The sequence below is a fragment of the Coregonus clupeaformis genome, chromosome 3, assembly GCF_020615455.1.
Source record: "Coregonus clupeaformis isolate EN_2021a chromosome 3, ASM2061545v1, whole genome shotgun sequence".
Taxonomy (NCBI): Eukaryota; Metazoa; Chordata; class Actinopteri; order Salmoniformes; family Salmonidae; genus Coregonus; species Coregonus clupeaformis.
This window is the reverse complement of record NC_059194.1, coordinates 15,299,910-15,319,702: the sequence shown is the minus strand read 5'-3', so window position 1 is coordinate 15,319,702 and position 19,793 is coordinate 15,299,910. Positions and strand designations below refer to the sequence as shown.

Genomic DNA, 19,793 nt, shown 5'->3' with positions numbered 1-19,793 from the left:
GCAGGTTGGCTAACAGCCTGCTGCCTGGCCTGCACCCTATTTCACTGTGGGGCTAGAGGAGTTAGAGCCCTATCTATGTTGGTAGATAAGAGGAGAGCACCCCTCCAGCTAGGATGGAGTCCGTCACTCCTCAGCAGGTCAGGCTTGGTCCTGTTTGTGGGTGAGTCCCAGAAAGAGGGCCAATTATCCACAAATGTTATCTTTTGGGATGGCGCAATTGCTATTGCGCCATCCAGTGGACGCAATTGGAACAGCAGTTTATTTTATTGAAATATTGCAGCGCATTTTTATACTTTACAAAAAAATAAAAAAATAAAAATTTTTATCATCTCGCGGGCCGGATTAAACCCGTTTGCGGGCCTGATCCGGCCCGCGGGCCGTACGTTTGACACCCCTGGCCTAGACTGTATAGTTAGTTGAGTCTACAAAAACTCATGTAATGTTGTAACAGAGCGCTTTAATCTCAGCTCGTCTTTTTATATGACATGGTCTTACACTGCAGGAGGGGTTGTCCTGTTAGTCCATAATGCATTTGTTATGTGAATATGCTATCAGTTCCCTTCTGCACTTTGAAAATGACACACATTGCTTAGTGTGATACAGGCGGCTAAGAAGCTCCCAGGAAACTGTGGGTGCGTCCCAAATGGCACCCCATTCCATATAGTGCACTACTTTTGACCAGAGCCTTATGAGTCTTGGTCCAAAGTAGTGCACTATAAAGGGAATAGGGTGCAGACTGTGAGTATCTCGGCAGAGCGTGACAGTATGTGATTAATTCAATTAAAAACATGATTGATGAAGTGCAGGGTGGGGGACAAGAAAGCCTGTTTCATCTCCAGTGCCACTGGTGAAGCTCTCTGACCTGCGTGCTAGAGAAAGATAAGTTGAAAAGGAGTAGTTGGCACACCTTTCTAGCCAAGGTTCAGGTTGGCACACCTTTCTAGCCAAGGTTCAGGTTGGCACACCTTTCTAGCCAAGGTTCAGGGTATCACACCTTTCTAGCCAAGGTTCAGGGTATCACACCTTTCTAGCCAAGGTTCAGGGTATCACACCTTTCTAGCCAAGGTTCAGGTTGGCACACCTTTCTAGCCAAGGTTCAGGGTATCACACCTTTCTAGCCAAGGTTCAGGGTATCACACCTTTCTAGCCAAGGTTCAGGTTGGCATACCTTTCTAGCCAAGGTTCAGGGTAGCACACCTTTCTAGCCAAGGTTCAGGGTATCACACCTTTCTAGCCAAGGTTCAGGTTGGCACACCTTTCTAGCCAAGGTTCAGGTGCATGGAGGAAAAAAAAAACACATTAATCAAAGTGTTCAAGAATATCAGTTTCTTCTTTTTTTCAAAGCTAGAGAAGCATGCCATAAACACGTTGACAATAGGATTCTGATATGTATCCCTGAATCGAGCGGGTGAAATTGATACGTTAGAATGTGATCAATGCATAGTGTGCTGTACTGTGTAACCATCTCTGCTGTAATCTACCCATTTAACCACTAACCTGTCAGTCATAATCCCATTTAGAACATTCTCTTACGGTCTCCTTTAACCGTTGAGTTTCTTGTGACCATCATGGAGAAAGGGGCTCTGCTACAGTGACAAGGTCTTAGCCTGGTCCTGGATCTGCTTGTGCTGTCTTGCCAACTCCTATGGTCATTTGGCATGACTACACGAACATCTAGGATCAGGTTTAGGAAGCTGTCTGCCATTGCAGACCTATAGCTGAAAATCTGTCAGATGTCTTGCCTTCAACCAGTATCCAGATAGATATTTACCTTTCAGTCTCTCAAAAAGCAGGGCACAAGTGAAAGAGGCTCCTCAGTCACATCACTCGTGGATATGGATGTGTGCTTTCATCAGAGGAGCCCAGAGTTATTGTGTTGATCCGATCCCTCTGTGCTCCCCTCCTCTCAGCCGCTCCCACGACTGTCTGCTAAGCTTCACGTTCTCCCTCCCAGGCGGTCTGTAGGAGGCTTGATGATGGTTACATTTTGATCCACAAACATCATTTTAGATGATGCGATCTCTATTGCACTCCACACTGCCCTTTCCCACCTGGACAAGAGGAACACCTACGTGAGAATGCTATTCATTGACTACAGCTCAGCGTTCAACACCATATTGCCCTCAAAGCTCATCACTAAGCTAAGGACCCTGGGACTAAACACCTCCCTCTGCAACTGGATCCTGGACTTCCTGACGGGCCGCCCCCAGGTGGTAAGGGTAGGTAACAACACATCTGTCACGCTGATCCTCAACACGGGGGCCCCTCAGGGGTGCGTGCTCAGTCCCCTCCTGTACTCCCTGTTCACCCATGACTGCATGGCCAGGCACGACTCCATTACCATCATTAAGTTTGCCGACGACACAACAGTGGTAGGCCTGATCACCGACAACGATGAGACAGCCTATAGGGGGGAGGTCAGAGACCTGGCCGTGTGGTGCCAGGATAACAACCTCTCCCTCAGCGTGCTCAAGACAAAGGAGATGATTGTGGACTACAGGGAAAAAAAGAGGACTGAGCACGCCCCCGTTCTCATCGACGGGGCTGTAGTGGAACAGGTTGAGAGCTTCAAGTTCCTTGGTGTCCACATCACCAACAAACAAACCAAGACAGTCGTGAAATGGGCACGACAAAGCCTATTCTCCCTCAGGAGACTGAAAAGATTTGGCATGGATCCTCAGATCCTCAAAGTTCTACAGCTGCACCGTCGAGAGCATCCTGACTGGTTGCATCACCGCCTGGTATGGCAACTGCTCGGCCTCCGACCGCAAGGCACTACAGAGGGTAGTGCGTACGGCCCAGTACATCACTGGGGCCAAGCTTCCTGCCATCCAGAACCTCTATGCTAGGCGGTGTCAGAGGTAGGCCCTAAAAATTATCAAAGACTCCAGCCACCCTAGTCATAGACTGTTCTCTCTGCTACCGCACGGCAAGCGGTACCGAAGCGCCAAGTCTAGGTCCAAAAGGCTTCTTAACAGCTTCTACCCCCAAGCCATAAGAGTCCTGAACAGTTAATCATGGCTACCCGGACTATTTGCACTGCCCCCCCCACCCCACCCCCCTCTTTTACGCTGCTGCTACTCTGTTTATTATTTATGCATAGTTACGTTAACTCTACCCACATGTACATATTACCTCAATTACCTCGACTAACCGGTGCCCCCGCACAGTGACTCTGTACCGGTGCCCCCTGTATATAACCTCCCTACTGTTATTTTATTTTACTGCTGCTCTGTAATTATTTGCTATTTTAATTTTTTTCTTAAACTGCATTGTTGGTTATGGGCTTGTAAGTAAGCATTTCACTGTAATGTCTACACCTGTTGTATTCGGCACATGTGGCAAATAAGATTTGATTTGAAGTGCTCCACAGAACCACCAGACCAAAGAGAAAGCATAGAGCAATCTAGCTACCTTTGATCTGGAAGAAAAACTGGAATTCTAAGGCAATGCTCTGAATAATCTGAGCTGTCTGACAACGAGCGTCCTGAGAGAGGTCTTTATTCTTTTATACACTATGGATTTTAGTTTTCTGTTCACTGCCTCAGTGTTTGCTCTTCCCTGCGTCCCTAAGGTAGACCTATGTCTTTACAATACTATTCTCAGTGGTAGAGAAATATGATTTGTCCTGCTCTCCCAGTGGTGTCATAATGACCCTTCTTCTGGTTGAAATGGTGTCATAATGACCCTTCTTCTGGTTGAAATGGTGTCATAATGACCCTTCTTCTGGTTGCGACGACGCCAGTTGAAATGGCTTTGCCCGCTGGCTGGGTGAAGTCTAGTTGTGGGTTCATGTCCTAACTACTGCTTGCCACTGCAAGTCTTAATTGCTCTTCAGAGGGTTCCAGTCCAGTCTGTGGTCTGTCAGCCTGGAGAGCACAGTGCCCCACTGGAGTCAGAGGCCCAGTGTAATGTCTCTCTCACACACACACACACACACACACACACACACACACACACACACACACACACACACTCCACCACGTTGTCCTCCTCAAAGACTAATTAACTAGAGCAGTAATTCATATAGCCATCCCTATGGGTCCCGTGGAGCTCAGTTGGTAGAGCATGGCGCTTGCAACGCCAGGGTTGTGGGCTTGTTTCCCACGGGGGGCCAGTATGAAAAAATAAAATAATGTATGCATTCACTAACTGTAAGTCGCTCTGGATAAGAGCGTCTGCTAAATGACTAAAATGTAAAAATGTGAAGACATTAATGAATTCAGCTGCACCCCAGTGCTCTTAGAGACATATAGTAGCTAGAGATGTGGGCTGGTCTTTTAGGAGTCGCCTCTAGACACTGATCCAAGGTCAACCCTTATGGTGAATGTTAGGAATTGAGGGGAGGGTAAGCTGATTTCAGACCTGTCTTTGACCCACCTGAGAAGTAATAGTATTCAAGAGTTGTGTATGTGGTTAACTTGAACATGGACTCGGGCATGTCCGGTAACGGGAGTTAGATCTTTGAAAATACCTAAGAATTCATGTGATGTACTTTGTCCGTTAACAGTGTAATTGAATGGTTGTTGTGGAGAATACAAATCTCATAATACTAAATTCACTCCCAGCCTCCGAGTCTTATTTGGGCCAGTCAAAGTGGCCAAGCCACAATGTTCTCTAGTCGTCTAGATAGCAGGACACTGTCCGGTCAACTCAAATCCTCACCATGGACAATTAACAAAAGCCCCGGACTCTTGACCGTAATTAGTTTGCCAGAGCGGAGATGTGAAAATAATTTGCCACTCTCGTCTTGGAGCAGTGTGCGCAGTGACCACATTTGAAGTTCCCAGTGGGGAACACTTGGCAGCCCATGAGCCACACACACACATATACACACACACACACACACAGTATGTGGGGCTGAGAGGCCTGACCCAGCTGTCCTCTTGCTCGCTCGCCTGACCAAAGACAACTGGAGTGGAAGCGAACTTTTGTTTCTTCCTTTTTCATTTTCTTTTTAAACGTACCAAAGCTTCTGCTGCTTTGTTAGCAGTCCGATACTGTAGAGATTGTCAGTCACTCATCTCACTTCCATGCTAACAGATCCTCATCAGCAACCACTATCCCAGCGATCTACCCTCATGTGAGATACTAGCCCTCTCTGACCAATCTCCCTTTAATATCTTTGGATAACCAACCAGTCAATGTAATTTTTTCATTGTCTGCACATTAACAGAATATGCTAACAGAGCATGTTAACAGAACACGGTTGACTGTACAGTATTCTGCAACATGATTTTCTCTCAACAGTCACATACCCGAGGCTGAGGATGGTAGTTTTGCTGAGGATGACTGGTAAGATTTCTGTGGTGGTGTTCAGTGTGCAGTGCTCTCTTCTCGCTTCTGTGATGTATAGTGTTGCATTGTGGGTGCAGTACTTTGGAAAGAAATCACTGTGCATCCGTTTTTTTGCTGTGTTTTGTTACTGACTTGGGGCATTGTGCTGTACGGTACCAAGATAGTATTTTCTGCAGGCGTTAGAGAACAAAAAAACTGAATCTGCATCGAAATGAGTTACCAGTGAAAGGATTATGGATTCACAGCTACTGTATAGTGTTATAGCTTACAATAGATGTCTGGAAATGCGACACAGTGCAGTCTACTTTGTCTGCTTGGCATGTTGTGAAGCATTTCTCTACTTATTATACTGTGTTGAAGCTGACAATATGGCAGCACAAACTCCTTTCCCTCCATTAGCATCAATCTAGCTGTTGAGACCCAGGCACACTCCTGTGATCCATCTGCTGCAGTGTGTTGTAATCCACAGCATGGATGTGTCTCATCCATTTTGCATGGGAGATGTTGGCCTTTTGGTTGATGCCAATTATGCCAAATGTGGTGCCTCGCAGGCTGCTGGGGAGACAGACGTGGCTGTCGCCAGTTTCCCACCTTGTGTGAAAGCATGCCTATTTATTTTACTGTCTTTCTGTCTGTGAAGCAAACAGATTGAATTTAGCACTTTAATATGAGGTAACGAAGCGAACATATGGACAGATACCGGCACAAAACAGAGGCAGATATTTATTAAAAGTACTTTATCATCTTCGCCATAGTCATGAATAATAGATACTACCAGACTGCAAGAATTGTTCTCCCTCCCTCCTGAAATTATATCTGCTCACTGATAAACTGTATCAAAAATATAAACACTTCTCTTGCCAGGCTGCTCAGTGTGAAATCTCATTGGCTTGTTCTATTCCTTAGGGCTCCTCTCAAATATACTACCTCAAACTCACTTAGGCCTACGTCATGAACATCAAGTATCCCACTTGTAATACCTCTGCCATCCTAAAAGCAATCCCAGTCCTGGTGGGTTGGGTGCTGCTTCCATTGTTTTTATTTTATTATTAGAGTCGGTGCGCTCTCTGAAAAAGCTGAAACCCAAATAGTTGATGAGGTGCAGACCAACGGATAATAAAGAAAGCCTGTGTTAATCCCAGTCGTTCCTTGGGAGTAAAATTTGGCCAGACACAGATTGTGGGTCTTGATATGTAATTTATATGGTGGTGCCTAGAGTGTACAACATGGAAAGGTGAGATGGGGAGCCTCTTTGGAGAAGAATGAAATGAAACCCCAGCCTGCCTGCTACCCTTCTTCCATCTCTAGACCATCTGTGGTATGAGCATTACAGACACATTCCTTACTGTCTTTGTGGGAAACCATACAATTTGGCACTCTTTTTCATGGTCCTTAGAGTGAAATCCATTCCGGCCCGAGAAACTGTTAACACACATCGGCCATTTTGGGTATTGACCCATCCGTTGCTTCTAGGTGACAGAAACTGAATGTGCTGTAACAGAGCTGTTGTTGAGTTAGTAAGGAGGCCAAAGATACCGAATGTGAACAACCAGGGCTCTTGTTCCCATAGTGACGTGATGGATCGCTGCTGGGCTGGAGTAGGTCATCAATAACAGACCATCCTTCACCGATCAGCTTTAGCCTCAGAAATCTCAAGCCGGTGGACTCGGGCGGCGATGATGCCATTGCTTTGTCCATCCATGCAAAGGGCTTACAAAGGCTCCATTTCTATATACTGTGGGTGGTTAGAGTAAAGCAGGGGTAGGCAACTACATTTTTGTTGAAGTGGATTGTCGGGGGGGGGTGGAACAGAATTATAATAATTTGTACACTGCGCAAATTGACCACAACTAAGCCCAAAAATAGATTTGTATTTGAAAATAACAATAATTTCATAACTTGATTACATTGAGATACGATCACTTCCCTTTTTTTATTTTTATTTGTGGGAATAACTGGTCAACAGATTTCCTAAATCACACATTTGTTGCCGACCCCTGGAGTAGGGCTCTGGCCTGACACAACAATCGGTGTGAAGCTACTGTTGCTGTCCTGGCCTAGGTGTGGTGGCTGCTATAGGTCTTGCCTATTTATAGGTAATTGTGTTTTAACTTGGTTTATAGATGCCCATGTCTTCTCTTGAGACAAGGCAGGTGAAGGCATGAAATATTCCAAGAAAGACACTCAATGAGAGGATCACCTACTCAATACAATAGAAGCCATCAAGCGAGGAGCGTTCTGTCCCTCCTGTGTGTCTCTGTATCCCTCTTACGCAGGCGGGTGGAGAAAGGAACAGGATAAATTGCTTTCTCCCTGCACTGTGCCATATTTTAATACAGGCCTCTGAGTGTGATAGATTCCCTCTACTCCACCACATCTATTCTCGGTATAGCACAACATCTGCCACAGCCCTGGTATAATTGCATTGCTCTCTCCCTTCTCTCCCATTCCCCAAAGCAACATTTGTTTGCGGTGGACTTCCAGGGAATATTGCCGGTTGGCTCTTAAGAACCTTAATGATCCCTGGGTTTAGGTAGACTAATTATGGAGGCTAATGGCAACCATGGTACATTTCTGTTAAGACCGACCTGATCCATAGTCTACTATTTATCACAGAATCATTAATTGATTTCTGCCGGAAGTAGCAAACCACTGTTGTCTGCCTAGAGTCGATTCACCCAAGATTTGATAGCGATGCTAAAAGGCGTGTCACTGCTATGCTTTCAGGGTTTTGCATCCAATTATATTGCACCCACAGCCAACATAGCCTACCTGCAATTTTATTTATTGATTGTGACCAGACCATATGTTGTTTTTTTGCAAGGGTGATAGATGTTCATCCTCTTTGTTCCAGAGTCTTATTGAGAAAAATCTATTTCGTCGATGTACAGGACAAGTTCCACTTTTCTTGGTCTTATCATATGGCTTTCTGCTGACGTTATCTAAAAACCTTTACTGAACCTTTTCAATCTTATGTACCGTATACTTACTAGATGTCTGATTGTATATCTGTTGAAAATGCAAACAGCAAGTCATGTAGCAACGGTGATTTGTAAAAGTGGAAAATAACTCTAAATTGTCATACCCGAAACGGTCAATACCAACACAAAATTGTGTTTTCTTGCGGTAGTGACTCCGTTTCGGTAATGACAAACTCCTGTATACTTGTTAAATATTTTATTTTGTGTTTTTTCTGCTGAAAGAAATACTTATTAATAGATATCAGGAATCTTGTCTGGTTACTTTTTCTTCTCTGCCAATTTAACAACCCACCCGACTCTGTTGCATTGTGTTTCTATTGAGAGAAAACAGAAAGGTCATGTAAGGATTCTTGGAGATGTGTAGGGGAGGAGGTGGAGGGGAGTTGCATGTGTGAGTGGGAGGCAAATGAATTCATCTTACCCAGAAGTTGAGAGTCACCAGGGACTCCAGGCTTGTGCATCTTAATAATCCACCCCCTCGCCTGTTTCCCCTGCATCTGGTGCATTATGGAGTCATTTCAGGCCAGCTCTGGCTGCTGGCTTCCCCAAAGTTTTTTGTTTGTTTTTACTGTCAACATGGTACAGAATCCCTATTGGCCATCACTGTGTGAAGACTGTAATTGTATACACAAGCCCTCGGGACCAGCTTCACATCTGTCTGCAATTGAAACAATTCCCAACACACAAGCTCTTCATACAGTCTCCAATTATACCATACTCTCTGGAGAATTAAAACAATTTACAAAATGTCATCTCTTTTTTTGTTGTTGAGGGAAACAGTCTCTACACTACCGGTCAAAAGTTTTAGAACACCTACTCATTCAAGGGCTTTTCTTAATTGTTTTACTATTTTCTGCATTGTATAATAATAGTGAAGACATCAAAACTATGAAATAACACATGGAATCATGTAGTAACCAAAAAAGTGTTAAACAAATCAAAATATATTTTATATTTGAGATTCTTCAAATAGCCACCCTTTGCCTTGATGACAGCTTTTCACACTCTTGGCATTCTCTCAACCAGCTTCACCTGGAATGATTTTCCAACAGTCTTGAAGGAGTTCCCACATATGCTGAGCACTTTTTGGCTGCTTTTCCTGCACTCTGTGGTCCGACTCATCCCAAACCATCTCAATTTGGTTGAGGTCGGGGGTTTGTGGAGGCCAGGTCATCTGATGCAGCATTCCATCACTCTCCTTGGTAAAATAGCCCTTACACAGCCTGGAGGTGTGTTGGGTCATTGTCCTGTTGAAAAACAAATGATAGCCCAAACCAGATAGGATGGCGTATCGCTGCAGAATGCTGTGGTAGCCATGCTGGTTAAGTGAGCCTTGAATTCTAAATAAATCACAGACAGTGTCACCAGCAATGCACCTCCACACCATAACACCTCCTCTTCCATGCTTTACGGTGGGAAATACACAGCGGTTAGAACCAAAAATCTCAAATTTGGACTCCAGACCTAAGGACAAATTTCCATCCTTCTAATGTCTATTGCTCGTGTTTCTTGGCCCAAGCAGGTCTCTTCTTCTTATTGGTGTCCTTTAGTAGTGTTTTCTTTGCAGCAATTTGACCATGGCCTGATTCACACAGTCCCCTCTGAACAGTTGATATTGAAATGTGTCTGTTACTTGAACTCTGAAGCATTTATTTGGGATGTAATTGCTGAGGCTGGTAACTCTAATGAACTTGTCGTCTGCAGCAGAGGTAACTCTGGGTCTTCCATTCCTGTGGCGGTCCTCATGAGAGCCAGTTTCATCATAGCGCTTGATGGTTTTTGCGACTGCACTTGAAGAAACGTTCAAAGTTCTTGAAATGTTCAGTATTGACTGACCTTCATGTCTTAAAATAGTGATGGACTGTCAATTCTCTTTGCTTATTTGAGCTGTTCTTGCCATAATATGGACTTGGTCTTTTACCAAATAGGGCTATCTTCTGTATACCCACCCTACCTTGTCACAACACAACTGATTGGCTCAAACGCATTAAGAAGGAAAGAAATTCCACAAATTAACTTTTAAGAAGGCACACCTGTTAATTGAAATGCATTCCAGGTGACTACCTCATGAAGCTGGTTGAGAGAATGTCGAGTGTGCAAAGCTGTCATCAAGGCAAAGGGTGGCTATTTGAAGAATCTCAAATATAAAATATATTTTGATTTGTTTAACACTTTTTTGGTTACTTCGTGATTGCATATGTATTATTTCATAGTTTTGATGTCTTCACTATTATTCTACAATGTAGAAAATAGTAAAAATAAAGAAAAACCCTTGAATGAGTAGGTGTTCTAAAACTTTTGACCGGTGGTGTACTTATGCTCTTGTGTTGTCTGTGTAGTTTTTTTTTTACCAGTGTCCTTTTTTCACATTCACAGCCACAGCACACAGTCGTCTGAGGAGGAAGGATTTAATGACCCCAGCTTGCTGGAAAACCTCCAAAGTAATCACGTAAGTAACTCCAGGGTTCCCTGCCACCCACTTGCAGAGGCGGGGTCTGCAGGAGGACGTTAGGAGAGATGTCAGGCATGGGTCGTGGTCATTATGTGTGCAGGAGGATGTTAGGAGAGATGTCAGGCGTTGCAGGAGGACGTTAGGAGAGATGTCAGGCATGGGTCGTGGTCATTATGTGTGCAGGAGGATGTTAGGAGAGATGTCAGGCGTGGGTCGTGGTCATTATGTGTGCAGGAGGATGTTAGGAGAGATGTCCGGTGTGGGTCGTGGTCATTATGTGTGCAGGAGGATGTTAGGAGAGATGTCAGGCGTGGGTCGTGGTCATTATGTGTGCAGGAGGATGTTAGGAGAGATGTCAGGCGTGGGTCGTGGTCATTATGTGTGCAGGAGGATGTTAGGAGAGATGTTAGGCGTGGGTCGTGGTCATTATGTGTGCAGGAGGATGTTAGGAGAGATGTCCGGCGTGGGTCGTGGTCATTGTGTGTGCAGGAGGATGTTAGGAGAGATGTTAGGCGTGGGTCGTGGTCATTATGTGTGCAGGAGGATGTTAGGAGAGATGTCCGGCGTGGGTCGTGGTCATTGTGTGTGCAGGAGGATGTTAGGAGAGATGTCCGGTGTGGGTCGTGGTCATTATGTGTGCAGGAGGATGTTAGGAGAGATGTCAGGCGTGGGTCGTGGTCATTATGTGTGCAGGAGGATGTTAGGAGAGATGTCAGGCGTGGGTCGTGGTCATTATGTGTGCAGGAGGATGTTAGGAGAGATGTTAGGCGTGGGTCGTGGTCATTATGTGTGCAGGAGGATGTTAGGAGAGAGGTCAGGCGTGGGTCAAGTCCATTAGGTGTGCAGGAGGACGTTAGGGGAGAGGTCAGGCATGGGTCGTGGTCATTAGGTGTGCAGGAGGACGTTAGGGGAGAGGTCAGGCGTGGGTCGTGATCATTAGGGACATGTGTTAAAGAATTTTGCAACGGAAAAGGAAGCGTTAGCGCTTTATTTTGTCCATCCATGTTGCAGTCTGTTTTCTTCCTCTTGGTGCCTAATGAACCCAACCCTGTTTCATACTGCAGCACATATTTTGTGTTCTTTAGTGGGCCTCAATGACTGGGTAGATATGTGTGTACTAGCGTGGTATTAGTTTTAATTGAATCCTGATGAAAAAGTGACAACCAGCGTAGTTATTGGCATGTACACAGTCTAACTCATTCATGAAGGGTTATTTATTTTCATATTGTGTTTAATACAATTATAAGACTTTGAATACAGCAATCATCATTTGCTTATGCAGCAAGGCTTCTGGTGTAACTCATCAGTGGTGCTGTGACTACTGTGTGTATTCAGAAAGCTGTTTTTAATTGGTCTGACGTTGGTCCAATAGGCAATATCTAGGGCCCTATAAAATCTGCGGTACGGAGAACGTGGACAGAATCACGGAATCCAGACAATTAAACGGAATTCAACAATATTCAAAAATGTATTGAACTTAGTAGGGAATCTACTAAATGTATTGACATGTATTAATTTGCCCAAGTTTATCATAAGACATTAACAGAATGCATCAGTGATTCGTATTTCCTGCAACTTTCTGAAGAGGAAACGAGAATTGTCCCTGTATGTGAGGTGAGTGCAGCTACCACTGCGCACTTGAATCGACCCCTAGAGTCGATGTCTGCGCCCCAGCGGAAATGTAATTAGCATAATAATAACAAATCCCCATCCAAATCTGTCTAAGCTGCGTCTCAATCCACTGCATCCGCCAATGGCGGCCTTCCGCATCTGCGGTGGAAGGTGGCCGAGCTACAGCGGTGTTTGTCAGCCCAAGAGACATCCCGAAAATTGGTCTTCTCAAGAAAACGTCTGTAGCGTCCGAACGGTTTGGCCTACGAACTTATATGACCACTCTATGGAAAGATGAAACTCTCCAGAACACGTACATGTTTTGCTCTAGGACGCCCACAAGACTCGTCTGAAGGTAGACCGGTACTAGTTTAAAAAATGTATGGAAGTATACACTGAGAATTGAAAACATTAGGAACACCTGCTCTTTCCATGGCATAGACTGACCAGGTGAATCCAGGGAAAAAATATGATCTCTTATTGATGTCACTTGTTAAATCCACTTCAAATCAGTGTAGATGAAGAGGAAGAGACAGGTTAAAGGAGGATTTTATGCCTTGACAATTGAGACATGGATTGTGTATGTGTGCCATTTAGAGGGTGAATGGGCAAGACATTTACATTTAAGTCATTTATCCAGAGCGACTTACAAAATATTTAAGTGCCTTTTGAACGGGGTATGTTAGTAGGTGCCAGGCGCACCGGTTTGAGTGTGTCAAGAACTGCAACGCTGCTGGGGTTTTCATACTCAAGTTTCCTGTGTGTATCAAGAATGGTCCACCACCCAAAGGGACATCCAGCCAACTTGACACAACTTTGGGAAGCATCCCAGCATCCATGTGGAACTCTTTCGACACCTTGTAGAGTCCATGCCCCGACGAATCAAGGCTGTTCTGATGGAAATAGGGGGTGCAACTCAATATTAGGAAGGTGTTCCTAATGTCTTGTAGTTTAGTGGCAATTTTCTGTTTGTAAAATATGGGTAAAAATACTTTTTTATTTCCTGATCTTAGATCTCTTAGATATAGACACTTGAAAGCAAACTTCCTTTTGATTTAATTTTTGACTATTCCCGCTGGGGCCACCTATACAAAAAAATGTGTATGCTCGGCACTAAGTGGCTTTGGATAAAAGTGTCTGCTACAGTGGGGGAAAAAAGTATTTAGTCAGCCACCAATTGTGCAAGTTCTCCCACTTAAAAAGAAGAGAGAGGCCTGTAATTTTCATCATAGGTACACGTCAACTATGACATACAAATTGAGAAGAAAAAAATCCAGAAAATCACATTGTAGGATTTTTTATGAATTTATTTGCAAATTATGGTAGAAAATAAGTATTTGGTCACCTACAAACAAGCAAGATTTCTGGCTCTTACAGACCTGTAACTTCTTCTTTAAGAGGCTCCTCTGTCCTCCACTCGTTACCTGTATTAATGACACCTGTTTGAACTTGTTATCAGTATAAAAGACACCTGTCCACAACCTCAAACAGTCACACTCCAAACTCCACTATGGCCAAGACCAAAGAGCTGTCAAAGGACACCAGAAACAAAATTGTAGACCTGCACCAGGCTGGGAAGGCTGAATCTGCAATAGGTAAGCAGCTTGGTTTGAAGAAATCAACTGTGGGAGCAATTATTAGGAAATGGAAGACATACAAGACCACTGATAATCTCCCTCGATCTGGGGCTCCACGCAAGATCTCACCCTGTGGGGTCAAAATGATCACAAGAACGGTGAGCAAAAATCCCAGAACCACACGGGGGGACCTAGTGAATGACCCGCAGAGAGCTGGGACCAAAGTAACAAAGCCTACCATCAGTAACACACTATGCCGCCAGGGACTCAAATCCTGCAGTGCCAGACGTGTCCCCCTGCTTAAGCCAGTACATGTCCAGGCCCGTCTGAAGTGTGCTAGAGTGCATTTGGATGATCCAGAAGAGGATTGGGAGAATGTCATATGGTCAGATGAAACCAAATTATAACTTTTTGGTAAAAACTCAACTTGTCGTGTTTGGAGGACAAAGAATGCTGAGTTGCATCCAAAGAACACCATACCTACTGTGAAGCATGGGGGTGGAAACATCATGCTTTGGGGCTGTTTTTCTGCAAAGGGACCAGGACGACTGATCTGTGTAAAGGAAAGAATGAATGGGGCCATGTATCGTGAGATTTTGAGTGAAAACCTCCTTCCATCAGCAAGGGCATTGAAGATGAAACGTGGCTGGGTCTTTCAGCATGACAATGATCCCAAACACACCACCCGGGCAACGAAGGAGTGGCTTCGTAAGAAGCATTTCAAGGTCCTGGAGTGGCCTAGCCAGTCTCCAGATCTCAACCCCATAGAAAATCTTTGGAGGGAGTTGAAAGTCCGTGTTGCCCAGTGACAGCCCCAAAACATCACTGCTCTAGAGGAGATCTGCATGGAGGAATGGGCCAAAATACCAGCAACAGTGTGTGTGAACCTTGTGAAGACTTACAGAAAACGTTTGACCTGTGTCATTGCCAACAAAGGGTATATAACAAAGTATTGAGAAACTTTTGTTATTGACCAAATACTTATTTTCCACCAGAATTTGCAAATAAATTCATTAAAAATCCTACAATGTGATTTTCTGGATTTTTTTTCTTCTCATTTTGTCTGTCATAGTTGACGTGTACCTATGATGAAAATTACAGGCCTCTCTCATCTTTTTAAGTGGGAGAACTTGCACAATTGGTGGCTGACTAAATACTTCCCCCCCCCACTGTATATAGCATATATTATTTATGGAATATATAGAGGCAGGTGGTCATACAGTATTATCTTCCACGCTTTATTCAAATCTGTGTCATGCTATCGAACTCTGAAAAACAACGTTAAATAAATTTGCCCCAATCCTGCAAACACTGGAGACACTCAAAGGCAGCAACCATCTCCTGTAGCGTAGCTGTGTAGCGCTGTCTGTGAGAAGCAAGATGGATAAAAAGCCGTGATTGATTGGCTGGTTGAGTCATCGGGTCACCAGACGGCGTTGGAGGCAGGATGTCACTTCTGATTATGTGGCTAGCCAGCACGGCGTCGCCCGGGGATACGAAGTAATCCCGCTGTGATGTTTGCCGTGTTGTGACAGCACAAACTCCTCGGTGCCGTTAAGGAGTTTGTGGGTAGGATCCGTTTTAATGACATACAGATATATGTAGTGTGTTGCCAACTCGGAGCCCTAATTGCATACAAAGTGAACAAGCGCTGGTTCGTTGTTTGTAAATCACAATCCCCTGTAAGGATTTGTTGATGATAATGAAGTAGTCGCTGGCGGTATGACATTAACTAGGCCTAATTCATTAATTAACATAATTTGTATGGGAGGTATTGGTGTTTCTTCTCTTTTGTATTGGAGACATTTAAAAAATTTAAATAAAATAAAGGTGATTTGATACGCTTGGATGGAATACTTTATTTCTGTTCTTTTTCTTCTTCTGTTACCCCCTGTGGTATTTGAAGAGACCTTTTCATGTGTGGAGAGATTGTAGTTGTGATGTGATGCCACTGATGTAAAGAATGAAAGCTCTCTTCCATAAAGCACAAGAGTTCAACCTTGCTTTGTAGAATCGGTGGTGCTGCTCATGCATCTTACCAGTGTCCTCTTCCTTGTTCTTGAACACGTTCTGAGTCAACCTGAACCAGAATATGGTGGCTTAGTTGTACTTCTACTACAACAACTTTATTTGTCCAACTAATACACCGGAAATGTGTCTTCTGCTCTTTTGTCAACATCACCATACAACACAAACACTCACATATTCGAGAGAGCACAAGGCCAGCCACAGTACAGCACCCCTTGAGGTAGTTTTGGGATTAAGTGCCTTGCTCAAGGATACAACAGTAGTAGATTTTACCTGGGATCGTAAACCAGCAAACCTGTGCTAAAGCTGGGAAACCGACTGGCTGATCGTCTAGCCTTACCGTAACACTTCTTCCATGCACTAAATTCAAACACTTCCTCCTTTGCCCGTCTGTGTTTGGCTTACTGTACTCGGAGCTCAAATGTCCTTACACACAACTAATCCCAGCAATTAACAACAGTTTAACATGGCCCCTGGCTGTTTGTGACAAACCCTGTGGATACAGCAGCAATGACGGCATCGGTGACCTGGGGGCGCAAGGGTACCTAAAAAAATTAACGTCACCCTCTGGTGCTTTTCACATTCTCGAGTCACTGGACATGTTTTCAGGCTGTGGAGTGGTCAGTCTAGCTGTCCCAAATGGCACCCAATTCCCTATATTAGTGAGGGGGGAAAAAATCGATACAGTTACATATCGGTATATTATTTGTAACTATATATCGTATAGTTTTGACAATATCGCAATATTATTTTTGCCCTAGTTGGCTGTACCTGCACCAAAACCCCCAGCATCTTTCCGTCATAGCTTGTTCTCCATCTTCTTTTTAAATAGGAAGCCAATTAGTTTTCAGCATTTTTATTTCCCTGACTGATCAAAACTAGTTCTCATGGCTCCCTCTCGTCCCTCTGCAGCAGACACATGGTGAGCAATACGTTTGGAACATGGAATAGATCATCTAGTCGCAACAGAATCACAGTATCGAGTCTCAATACATGTCGTATCGGCACCGAAGTATGGTGATAATATTGTATCGTGAGGTTCCTGGCAATTCCCAGCCCTTCCCTATATAGTACACCCTATGGGCTCTGGTCAAAAGTAGTGCACTATAAAGGGCAATAGGGTGCCCTTTGGGATGCAGGCTGTGTGTCTGGTTGGTTGGTTTGCTTAGTGCTCCGAGATAGAAGGCAGGGAGACGGAGGCAGAATCCCTTTACACGTCTTCCTGCAAGTCCCGCTAAACTTCCAGCACCTGTCACGTCCGAAGCAATGAGTGTCCGTCACTGGCGCCATGACACAGATTAGGCTACAGAGGCGCCCACGGGGCTGTGGGCCGAGCCAGTACTGTCGTGTCGGTCCTATTAGCTGTCACATCTAATCGGAACATTCGAGCTGTCTGTAGTGCCCTCTCTCTCCTCTTAGGTGACCATCACCCTGTTCTGTCATATGCTCACACGCACGCGCACGCGCACACACACACACACACACACACACACAACACACAAACAACACACAACAACACACACACCCCCCTCCTGTAGCGAGCCCTACCTGTCACCCAAACCCGATTTAGCATTCTGCTGTGACAGGGAGCGGCCAAACAGCCACCTGGTCTGTAATAGCCTCTGTGTACTCTCATTTGGAAGAAGGCCTTTGATTTTTCTCCGGTTTTTCTCTTTCATCGCTCCTCTGTTCCCCGCCTGGCCATATCTCTTCAAAGAGCTTGCGTCACGGACCCGAGGACAATAATGACAAAAGCAGCAGTAATCAAATGCGTAGAGTTTCTTTTTTTATAACTGCGAGTCCTTCTTTGAGGTTTTCATATGATATGGTACAAATAAGGGGTAGCTGATAGACATCTTGTCAGAACAACAGGTACAGAAGTGAAGGCTTTAATTTTATATTATTGATATGTACTGTATTCAGAGAGCTGAAGCAAGCACACAGTTTTTTTAAAGAAAATATTTTCCTTTACGGTTTTCAAGTTTTATTGTCACATGCACAATTAACAGTGAAATGCTTAACTTACATGCTCTACCCAACAGTGCAGTAATCAATATCAAAATAGTATAACTAATACAAATGTTTTTATATATACACAGTGCATTCGGAAAGTATTCAGTCCCCTTGACTTTTTCCACATTTTGTTACGTTACAGCCTTATTCTAAAATGGATTATCAAGCTACACACAATACCCCATAATGACAAAGCGAAAACACGTTTTTCTGAAATGTTTCCAAATGTATTAAAAATAAAAAACAGATACCGTATTTACATAAGTATTCAGACCCTTTGCTATGAGACTCGAAATTGAGCTCAAGTGCATCCTGTTTCCATTGATCATCCTTGATCTTTCTACAACTTGATTGTGGTAAATTCAATTGATTGGACATTATTTGGAAAGGCACACACCTGTCTATATAAGGTCCCACAGTTGTCAGTGTATGTCAGAGCAGAAACCAAGCCATGATGTCGATGGAATTGTCCGTAGAGCTCCGAGACAGGATTGTGTCGAGGCACAGATCTGGGGAAGGGTACCAAATCAGGGAGGGAGGTCACCAATAACCCGATGGTCACTCTGACAGAGCTCCAGAGTTCCTCTGTGGAGATGGGAGAACCTTCCAGAAGACAACCATCTCTGCAGCACTCCACCAATCAGGCCTTTATGGTAGATTGGCCAGACGGAAGCCACTCCTCAGTAAAAGGCACTTGACAACCCGCTTGGAGTTTGCCAAAAAGGCACCTAAAGGACTCTGACCATGAGAAACAAGATTATCTGGTCTGATGAAACCAAGATTGAACTCTTTGGCCTAAATGCCAAGCGTCACATCTGGAGGAAACCTGGCACCATCCCTACGGTGAAGCATGGTGGTGGCAGCATTATGCTGTGGGGATGTTTTTCAGCGGCAAAGACTAGTCAGGATCGAGGGAAAGATGAACGGAGCAAAGTACAGAGAGATCCTTGATGAAAACCTGCTCCAGAGCGCTCAGGACCTCAGACTGGGGCGAAGGTTCACCTTCCAATAGGACAACGACCCTAAGCACACAGCCAAGACAACGCAGGAATGGTTTCGGGACAAGTCTCTGAATGTCCTTGAGTGGCCCAGCCAGAGCCTTGACTTGAACCCGATCAAACATCACTGGAGATACCTGAAAATAACTGTGCAGCAACGCTCCCCATCCAACCTGACAGAGCTTGAGAGGATCTGCAGAGAAGAATGGGAGAAACTCCACAAATAAAGGTGTGCCAAGCTTGTAGCGTCATACCCAAGAAGACTTGTCTAATCGCTGCCAAAGGTGCTCCAGCAAAGTACTGAGTAAAGAGTCTGAATACTTATAGAAATGTGATATTTCCGTTTCTTTTGTTTTAATACATTTGCAAACATTTCTAAACCTGTTTTTGCTTTGTAATTATGAGGTATTGTGTGTAGATGGATGAGGGGGAAAAAACTATTTAATCAATTTTAGAATAAGGCTGTAACAAATGTGGAAAAAGTCAAGGGGTCTGAATACTTTCCGAATGCACTGTATATAAAATAAGAAAACCCGTAGTAAACTATATACAGGGTCAGTACCAATACCTGTTTTCCATATATTCTGAATATGTACGGTATTCTCTACTGGAAGCCAGTTCACTAACCACTCCATGCTGTTGACTAACCCCACCCTACTGTAGATCCATGCTGTTGACTAACCCTACCCTACTACAGATCCATGCTGTTGACTAACCCCACCCTACTGTAGATCCATGCTGTTGACTAACCCTACCCTACTGTAGATCCATGCTGTTGACTAACCCTACCCTACTGTAGATCCATGCTGTTGACTAACCACACCCTACTGTAGAT

The 19,793-nt window shown here is 44.3% G+C and overlaps 1 protein-coding gene across 4 annotated transcripts in view; it reads left to right on the top strand.

Moving 5' to 3' along the window:
• LOC121538162 (phospholipid-transporting ATPase IA) overlaps positions 1 to 19,793 on the top strand; it is a 187,373-nt gene that overhangs the window by 91,216 nt on the left and 76,364 nt on the right. For 2 of the 4 annotated variants that reach the window (XM_045207434.1, XM_045207433.1), the window contains 2 exons: positions 5,251 to 5,295; positions 10,656 to 10,728. In XM_045207434.1, coding sequence (XP_045063369.1) covers positions 5,251 to 5,295; positions 10,656 to 10,728 — 118 coding nt within the window. The remainder of the gene's footprint in view (positions 1 to 5,250; positions 5,296 to 10,655; positions 10,729 to 19,793) is intronic. The other 2 variants (XM_045207443.1, XM_045207440.1) reach the window with 1 other exon arrangement.